Raw genomic sequence first — 9,462 nt, forward strand, 5'->3', positions numbered from 1 at the left:
CAGAGGACCCCCAGTAGTGGGGCTGTGTCACCAAGGTTTCCCCCGCTTCTGAGCTGGGTTGGATGCATTAAACCAAGCCCTCAGACCATGGAAAAATTGTGTTTATAATTCCCTCCTAACTTCCATAGCACCTCTAATTTTTGCTAAGTGGTTTACATCTTCAGTTGCATTTGCCCTCCCAGGAAGGTGTGCTGGCATTATTCCTTCATCAGACGTTATAGTGACATAAGGGGATAACTGACAGGTGGGTTGTCCTGCCCACCTGCCAGAGTTGGCCCTTGGGGCCCATGCAGAATTGAACTCCCTGCATATCAACTGATGGGCAGGGGCTTCAGTCCCTTTCCATACCCTTCACTTGGTCTGCCCCCATGCCTGACATCATGTGTTGTGGGCATGGCTTCAGGAAAGCAGCCTGGTGGCTTACAGGCCGAGAGTCTCTCATTCCTGGCAAAGTGTGTCCATGCACTTTGGGCTCCTAGATGGAAATGTAGTGGGGGATCTTTTCTCAGTGGCTGGCTTGCCACCCAGTTTTGTCCTTAACGGAAGAACAGCCCCACTGAATCCAGCCAGGGTCCCCAAGGACAGCTCCACGGTGCCCTTTCAGGAGACTGGGCTGCCAAGCCAAGTGGTAGGAGGCACAGGCCGCCTCTAGCCTAGTCTGTTTCCGAGAGCAGCCAGCCAGATAGCCATAAGAAGTGTGATCCACAGCCCTCCCTTGTTCTGATTCTGACTACACATTAGGAAGAACATTCTGAGTGTAAGAGCTGTTGGACAATGGAATGGTCTCCCTCTGAAGGCGGTGGGCCCTCCTTTGTTGGAGGCTTTTAAGCAGAGGTTGGATGGCAATCCGTCAGGAATTCTATAGGTGTGATTCCGGCAATGTAGGGAGTTGGACTAGAAGACCCTTGTGGTCCCTTCTCACTCTACAGTTCTATGATTCCACCCCCACCTCCCAAGCACCTGGTAATTCAGAGACCCAGTGCCTTAGGACACAAAAGGTTCCAGTTACCTAGTAAGTAAAAGGGAAAGGGTAAAGGACCCCTGGACGGTTAAGTCCAGTCAAAGGTGACTATGGGGTGCTGCGCTCATCTTGCTTTCAGGCTGAAGGAGCCGGCGTTTGTCCACAGACAGCTTTCCGGGTCATGTGGCCAGCATGACTAAACTGCTTATGGTACAACGAACACTGTGACGGAAGCCAGAACGCATTGAAATGCCTTTCCGCTGCAGCCGTACCTATTTATCTACTTGCACTGGTGTGCTTTTGAACTGCTAGGTTGGCAGGAGCTGGGACAGAGCAATGGGAGCTCACTCCGTCGCAGGGATTTAAACCTTCGACCTTCTGATTGGCAAGCCCAAGAGGCTCAGTTGTTTAGACCACAGTGCCACCCACGTTTCCTAACCAGTTGGGCAAAGTCTTTTAAAAATTATTTTTAATACAAGTATTTATAAAAAGTGCAGACAACGTGTAGCATCATAACAGACTTTTGTCTAGTGCAGGAAAGTGGTGAGGAAGACTGCTTCTTCTAAAGCAGTCCAAAACCAACATTTGTGTTTTTCCCTTAGAGCTTCTGTGGATTTGATGGACTGATTAAAGCTCATATACTTGATTGGCTAAGCTCTAGCCCTGATGTGCTGGCAGACCTGCTAAACAGCCACTGATAGACCTTCATTCACAATTCATAATTTTATTTCTGTGCCACTTTTCTGTGCTCAAAGTGGCTTACAACTAAGAAAACAGGAACACATCTCACAACCAGTCATCACAAGAACAATTTCATAATAGCATAATAGAACAACAATGTATTAGGAAATATAACAAAAGCACTATAAATATAACACAGTTGCACTAACCACATTACATCTCCTGGCAAGAGCAAAAACAACAAGGGAGCTTGACCGTTTTACTTTGGTCCCAGAAACACCCCTCCAATTACCTTATTTATGGCATTGCTCTCCCACCTTTTTCTCCCCAGAGCTCAAGGTGGCGCACATGGTTTTCCCTCTCCTTGCCAAGGTGACAGGCTGGGACTAGCCAGGCTCCCTTGGTGAGTTCATGGCCAAGCGGAGGTTGGAACTCTCCCAGGTCCTAGTCTGACACACAAACCACTGTTATTACTATTGCTGTACTACACTGGCTCAGACCCTCTCCTGCAGCATCAACTGGGAGGCTTCCAGGGCAAGGAGTGGGGCAGCTGGAAGTGCCCCTCCCATGATGATGTGCCCAGGTCTATGGAATGGTAGAGCTGGAAATAACCCCAAGGGCCATCTAGTTCAACCCCCCGCAATGCAGGGATTGCAGGTTCTGCTTTCCCATTTTTGTTTCATGCCTGGCACCTCTTAACCTGGCCTCTTTTGTCCCCTTCAGCACGATGCCATCTTTGGGATCCTCAGCAAAGTCAAGCCTTCCTACAAGTCTTGCGCCGACTGCGTGTATGCCAGTGCTGGTGCCTCAGCCGACACTTTTGGGGAACCATGTGAGCCCCTGCACCTGGCCTCCCCCTCCCGCAGTTCCACGGTCTGCACACAGCCGCCGTTCCTCCTGCACAGGACACCCGCGTTTTTGGAGCAGGCATTCTGTGAGTCTCCCCCAAAAGAAATCCACACTGCAAAAAGCATCCGCTTGCCTCTGCTAGTAGCGGGGAGTGACTTGCAGAGCGCTGATCCCAGTAAACCTGCAGCCGGCTGGCCCTGCAGTGCTTCCGAGAAGCCCAGAGATGGCCCTAGAGCTCCAGCTGGCCTGAGAAACTCTCTCTGCGAGAGGAGTCCCGTCCTCAGCGATGAGATGAAAGAGGATTCCTCGCCAAAAAGGGACGCCCGGCCGACCAAGGACCTGAAGTACTTGCTCTTCAGCAAGGATTTGGAGAAGCCGACCACCAATAGCTACCTGATGCAGCATCAGGAGTCGCTCCTGCAGCTCCAGAAAGCGGGCTTGGTCCGGAAGCACACGAAGGAGCTGGAGCGCCTCAAGAGCCTGCCAGCGCCTGAAGCAGCTGCTCCTGGGAGGGAGGGCCCTGGGGGCCCGGCGGACGCCAGCATTCCGGAAGAAACGCAGGAGCTGGAGGTGGCCCAGCAGGAGCAGCAGCCTCTTCCCATACCCAGGGGTATGAAAAATGACACTGAGAAGCTGCAGAAAAGCCCCCTGGTAGGCGGGGCGTCTCAGAAGACCTCCACGCCTGTCCTGTGCCGGACGGTGGACCACACAAGCAGCTTCACAAAGGACTTTCTCAAGACCGTCTGCTACACACCGTCGTCGTCCCGGAGCTCCAACCTGACGCGGAGCTCCAGCAGCGACAGCATCCACAGCGTGCGAGGGAAGCCTGGCTTGGTGAAGCAGCGGACCCAGGAGATTGAGACCAGGCTGCGGCTGGCCGGCCTGACGGTCTCCTCCCCGCTGAAGCGCTCCAACTCCCTGGCCAAGTTGGGCAGCCTCAACCTGTCCTCAGAGGACTTGGCGAGTGAGACGGACCTGTCCGCCCTGACGGACTCCAGGGAGACCAAGTCAAGCGAGTCCTCGGTGGTGCGCTGCCAGCCTGCCCTGAAGGCCACTGGAGAGCAAGCCACCTTGCCGCCGGCAGAAGCCGCTCTGGCAAAGTTGAAGGGCAGGCTGTGGATGGGGGAGAGTTGACACATATTTATGACCTTTGTTAAAAAGAACTTGTTCCTTTTATAGTTGTCTCTACTAAATGCAGTTTTATCATTTTGCAAAAAGATGATAAAGTTCTCTGCCCTCCCCCCATCCCTACCCGTGTGAGGCCACAAGTGGTGTGGGGAAAGGGGGAGACTTGACAGGGCTAGCAACCCAGTTGAAAAGGCGCTCGCAGCCTCCCGGCTCAGAAGGCGATGGTGGCATGTGTGACCTGGGCCTCTGCTTTCCTCGGGGGGGGGGGGTACAGAGGGGCAGATTCTCTTCCCCTCCCATGCTGAAGAAGCAACAACTCTTTCTTGCAAGGTTTCCCTGGCGGCTCAATTTGAGCACAATTTCCTAGTTCAAAGAGGCACTTGAGGTAAGAGCCTAAGAGGGAAACACCAAACATGCTACCTCCATTCTTCACTTATTTATACATGGGATTTTTCTTTTAAAAACACACACAAAAATCAATCTTGTTCCGAAATTGATGGTTCTCCTTTTGAAGAGTGACAGTTCAGTCACTGTTGTTAACACCACTGCACAGATCCCCATTCCTGCCGACTTTGAGTTTATGGGCCCCGAGTGACGGTCTTTCTGGTCTGACTTCACTTGCCTGGCTGAAGGAGTGTTGAGTTTCTCCTGGGATGTGGGATGATCATCCTGTGGCTCCTTGCCTTCTGCTGTCATGTGGCTTTGCTAAGACAATTCCATCAATGCTGTTTGGGACGGCAACCTGGAGCCCCTGTTAGAAACAGCAGTAGCTGAATTCTGAGTTGTCAACCTTTTGAGTTTGGGGCTTATCATAAAGCTATTGTGGCACAAGAAGGGGGAGCCTGCCCCCCCCCCAGATGTTGCCCTGCTCCTGCTGCCACCCCTGAACAGAGTTGTAGTCCAGCAACATCTGGGGCCCACAGGGCCCATAACCCTGATGTCCTAAGGTTGCTGATCACACATGGAATAAAGGATTGGGTGGCAGTGGTTTGTTTGTTTTTCTACTGTTGACCTATGTTTAGAAATTGGGGAGAGTTTCTGTGGAATCGGGGTCTTTTTCGCTTTTGTCTTAATATTTTTGTAAAAATGAACTGTGTGCTTTGCTCAACTTGCAGCAGTCAGAAGGAAGCTGCATTTTGCCTCAGGAACAGACGGTGCTCCCTGCCAAGCTCCAGAGCTGTTTGTGGACTGGGGCAGCATCATCCTTTGTTTTATTGCCTGGGTGCCACGGGGGGGGGGGGGTTGAAAAAAAAAGACTTCTTCTTGACGCTTTCCCCAAAGGTGCGTCTCACCAGTCACACAGGGGGTCAAAGGTTACTTGAATCTTGGTCTGCTGTTGCTGCTGGTCTTGCTGACCGAGGCCAGAGTGTCTTGGGGCTCAAGATTTGATTTCTGAGCTGTGCTGATTTCTGAGCACCACAAGGGAGGGGACTTGTGCAATGAGACCAGATGTGTGTGTGTGGGGGGGTCCTCTCTGCAATATTCATTGTAATTCAAAGGTCCAGGAGGGATTGTTCTTGGAGCACCCTCCCCTGTGCGCACACCAGGGTTCTCCAGACTTAGTTGGAACCTTCTGGGATGGAGTGCCAAGAGCAGAGGAGAGGAACCCATCCTTCCCCTGGGAACCCTCACTTGGAGCCTTCCCCACACTGTTGTGGTCACAGGCCAGAGGTGAGTCTGGTGCAGGTCTTGGAGAACTTCTGAGGCCTCACACAGAGGCTCTCAAGCCAAGGGGAGGGAGGACTCTTGGCATTTCACTCTTCCTAAACACAGGTCTTGGGCCAGACAGAATATGGTCCATCCCAATCGCCAATCCAGGGCCAAAGAGGGGATTGCCTCATGTCCCAGTTGATGAGCAAGTGCTACTGAGAACCCAGAGTAGGGCTTGCCACTTGCTGCTCTCCACATTTCTTTAGGGCTGGCAAATATTTAGGATAGTCAGTGGGGTCACTCCTTGCAGCCCTTGTGACAGTTGTGGAAGCCAGCATGCCAGCTCTTACCTTTTGAAGTCCACAGCAGAGCTTCCACGTGCATTGTGGGTATCTCCTACTCAGGTCATTGGGGCATCTTCCTTTGCCTGTTGACATGGTACAGATTTCTGCATTGCAGGGGGTTGGACTAGATGACCCATGGGTTCCCTTCCAGCTCTACAATTCTATGATTCTGATGCTGGAGAGATTCTTCTCCAGGTCTCCTTGTCAATCAAGCCTGCAAGCGAAATGGTCAGCACCAATTTCTGTACTCTAGCCTCTGGTGTGAGTGAAGCTTTGTGGTGGAAACTGAGCAGGCACAAATGGCAAGTCAGACAAGGTGCCAACTGTTAGAACCCTTTCTCTGCAAATGCTGTAAGTCAGAAGCCTTGCTCTTTGCTTGGAAGTATAAGCTTGGAACAGACAAAGCTGTTTTGTGTGTATTCTGATTATAAGTATTGTTCCACGTGGCTTTTCCTATCCAGGTACAAAACAGATTTGCACAGGCCAGATGCCCAGCATTCACCCTTGCCATGTTGGACCTGTTCCTCTGGAGCCCTTTGACCAGTGTTTCAGGGAGGAAGCCACAGGACTGCTTTGGAGGCCAAATTTGAATTTCAGAATCTTTTCATGAGCTGTACTCAACATATTATTTAGCAGTCCTCCCAATTCTCAAAAACCCGTGGGTGTGTCTCCTCCCGATACACAGGTCCTTGCCTCTGGTTGCGTCTGGGTAGCCAGCAGGTTCCATGCGGAGTGAATCTGTTGATTCATTAATTTTAGGGCTGGGGTGTTGATTTGTGCAACACTACTTTATGCCGACCATGTTAAAGTACTGTAGAAGACCTTTTCAGGGTTCAAGACTCTTGTAGTGTGTAGCATGAAATGCATTTTGTGTTTAGTGTTCCTTTTTCATTTTTGTCCACTGCTGAAAGTCATTTCATTGCCACACTTGCTTCTTGCAGAAGTCGCCACCCATGGGATTATTCAGCTTTGTCACCTGGCTTTTCTACCCAGTGTACTGTGTGACATCTGGTATCAAAAGGCAACTGCTACCCTCTTTCTTCTCCCCTCATTCACGTCCCAACGCCAACCCCCAAAAGCAGCCTGCCCCCATTTCTCTACAGCCCCAATCAGCTGTGAGTCAAGAGGGCAGCAGCTGCAGAAGGAGAGCAGAACACCAACTGACCCTGGTTGGCTCACCGGCCACATACTTATTTGGATGAATTGCTGAGCCACCTTTGAACCATTTTTCCACAGTGATGTAGCCACAGACCAGGGCCCACAGCCGTTCTCAAGAACCACCAGATTTGCCGGTCGTTGCTGGGGCAACTGTGCATTCCCTGTGCAGCTGGTGTTGCTCCTGGTGGAGCAGTGGTAGTTTGCCTTTCTGGTTGCTTAGCTTCCTCCCTCCTTTAATGTATGATGCATTTTGGCAACAGCAGGTGCTGGGAACCACCCTGTCATTCTAATGCTTATTTGCAATATAGAACATAAAACTTGCCGCAATATACATTCTTGGAAGCCCTTAAGGCTGCCCAGTGGAGAATAAGAGCACAGCACAGCTTACCAATACATTTTTTAAACCAAACCTTAGCAGCCCTGCTGAAGAGTTCTATTTTGACTCATGAAAGGGGCTGCTGTCTCCTCCTCCTGTCCTGTTTATCCTCTTATTTCCAGGGAGTTAATTGTTAAGAATTTAGTTCATGGCCGAAATAGTTCTTTATTGCATATGGAAGAATGCAATATTTGATTTTACCCTGGAAAAGTTCAACTGGGGGTACAACCTTGCTTAGTATATCTCAGGTTGACATTGTCCTTTTTAAAAAAGAAACACCTGCAAAGGTCTTTAAGCCAATAGCAAGCATCTAGCCCATAGCATACCATTTCAAAGATTATTATTTTTTAAATCCGCAGGAGGTTGCTAGCTTATTTAGATGCATGGCATGGTAGCTGGTGGTACTTCTTATCCTTCTTTTTTTAAATTGAGTGCCTTGTGGATAGTTTACAAATACTGTGTATTTATGTGAAGTTCTTACTCTTATTTGTCTTGGTACCTCTGATGTTCATGGTGCCCATAGAGCTCCATCTATAATACTTTTAGTTGACATCATGCTTACATACCTGAAGTTACTTTTGTCATTTGGAATGGCTCGTTGACGTCCCATTTGCTACTCGAGAAATTGTCAACAGTGGTTTTGAGTTTTTAAAAAGAAAAAGCTCTTATACAAAGACCCTCTTTCCACACACACTGCACACTTGTTGGATTAATCTATGCAGCACCAAAGGCAGGCAGGGACTCCACAAGGCATCTCAAAGACGGAAGGAATTTGTCCTCTCCACCAGGTGGATCTCCTGGAGCCTGTGCTCCCTGCCAACATATGTCCCAGCCTAAAATCTGAAATGCACAAATGGAGACCTTTTAGTTCCTCCAGCTTATGCTCTTCCTGAACATTTTAAATGAGATGGCCCCATTTTTATTCTTGTTTATTCTTCTGTTTTGCAGTCCAAGTCAGCTTATCGTTTGTGTTGCCAACGTACATTGATGGGCTCATTGAAGCATAAATTGGAAGTCCATAGATGGAGCTGCTTCTTCGTAAAATCTTGGCTGGTCCAGATATTGACAGGCCCAGTTAGCACCCCACACTTGGTGCTCTACATCCACCACCAGACGTGGTAAAGGAGAGCAGAGCAAATGAAAGTGGGGTTTATGTTTTGAAGGGCAAAGAATGGCCATTACTAATAGAAAGGCACTTGCTCCATGACACTTCCTAAGTTGCATCCAAGAGCTAAGCTCACCCCCAAAACCTCAACTGTCCACTGTTAGCAAAGCCCATCACCATCTGAACTGGCCTTATCAATGTGTGAAATAATTCAAGCTGACAAATATGTTCCTGGTACAATGTACATTTTTTTTATTCTAGGGTTGTTGTTTTTTATTTAAAAAAAAACCAAACCCACCTATGTACACTGTGTTGTGTGTGTGAGAATGTATGTATGTATGTATGTATGTATGTATGTATGACTACATTCACAGTAGGGGATGCAATATGCACTTTTTTTTACTTGTTAGTAAAAGTGTACTGTATTATGTGCTTCTCATGAGGAAACAAATAATAAAAAATTATTTACAAACTGCCTGTTTGCAGTCCTTGGAATGAAAATTCCCCTCTGCACTGTTTGCTTTGAAAGCATGTTTTGCGAAAATGGGCACTGCAGATTAGCAGCCCAGCCAAGAAGCCTACAACGAAAGGTTACCGTACCAGCCCACATGCAACCATACTGACAGCATGAAAAGAAAACTACAGAAAAGAACTGGGCCAAAATTAACAAAATGAATTTCAGTAGGGTTCTACACTTAGGCAGGAAGAACCAGCTGCATAAATATAAGATGCAGTACATCTGGTTTGTCAGTAGTACATGTGAAAAGAATCTAGGGATCTTAGTAGGCTGCAAGCTTAACTTGAGTCTGCAGTGTGATACAGCAACAACAACAAAAGTTAGGTTATTCTAGGCTGCATCCGCAGAAGTCTAGTGTCCAGCTCAAGGGAAGTCATATTCCCACTCCGTTCTGCCTTGGCCAAATCACACCTGGAACACTGTGTCCAGTTCTGGGTGCCACAATTTAAGGAGGATATTGACAAGCTAGAACGTGTGCAGAGGAGGATGACCCAGTGGCGTAGCGTGGGGGGTGCCAGGGGTGCCGGCCGCACCGGGCGCAACATTTGGGGGGGGCGCGTTTGGCCGGCCCTCCTCGAGGAAGCAGGAACCCCACTGTCCTCGGACCTCCTCTGAAGCCTGGCGGTGGGGCGGAGAGACCTTCTCCCTGCACCAGCCTTCGGAAGGCTGTCCTGAAGACTTGTGGTGGGAGCA

The 9,462-nt window shown here is 49.3% G+C and overlaps 1 protein-coding gene across 3 annotated transcripts in view; it reads left to right on the plus strand.

Moving 5' to 3' along the window:
• The window catches only part of SSH1 (slingshot protein phosphatase 1), a 48,065-nt gene extending 39,341 nt beyond the window's left edge, over positions 1-8,724 (plus strand). For all 3 annotated transcript variants that reach the window (XM_081168489.1, XM_081168490.1, XM_081168491.1), the window contains one exon: positions 2,366-8,724. In XM_081168489.1, coding sequence (XP_081024615.1) covers positions 2,366-3,625 — 1,260 coding nt within the window. In that variant the 3' untranslated portion in view covers positions 3,626-8,724. The remainder of the gene's footprint in view (positions 1-2,365) is intronic.
• The last annotated feature ends 738 nt before the right edge of the window (positions 8,725-9,462 follow it).

This window comes from Podarcis bocagei (genome assembly GCF_964188305.1).
Source record: "Podarcis bocagei genome assembly, chromosome: 13".
Lineage (NCBI taxonomy): Eukaryota > Metazoa > Chordata > Lepidosauria > Squamata > Lacertidae > Podarcis > Podarcis bocagei.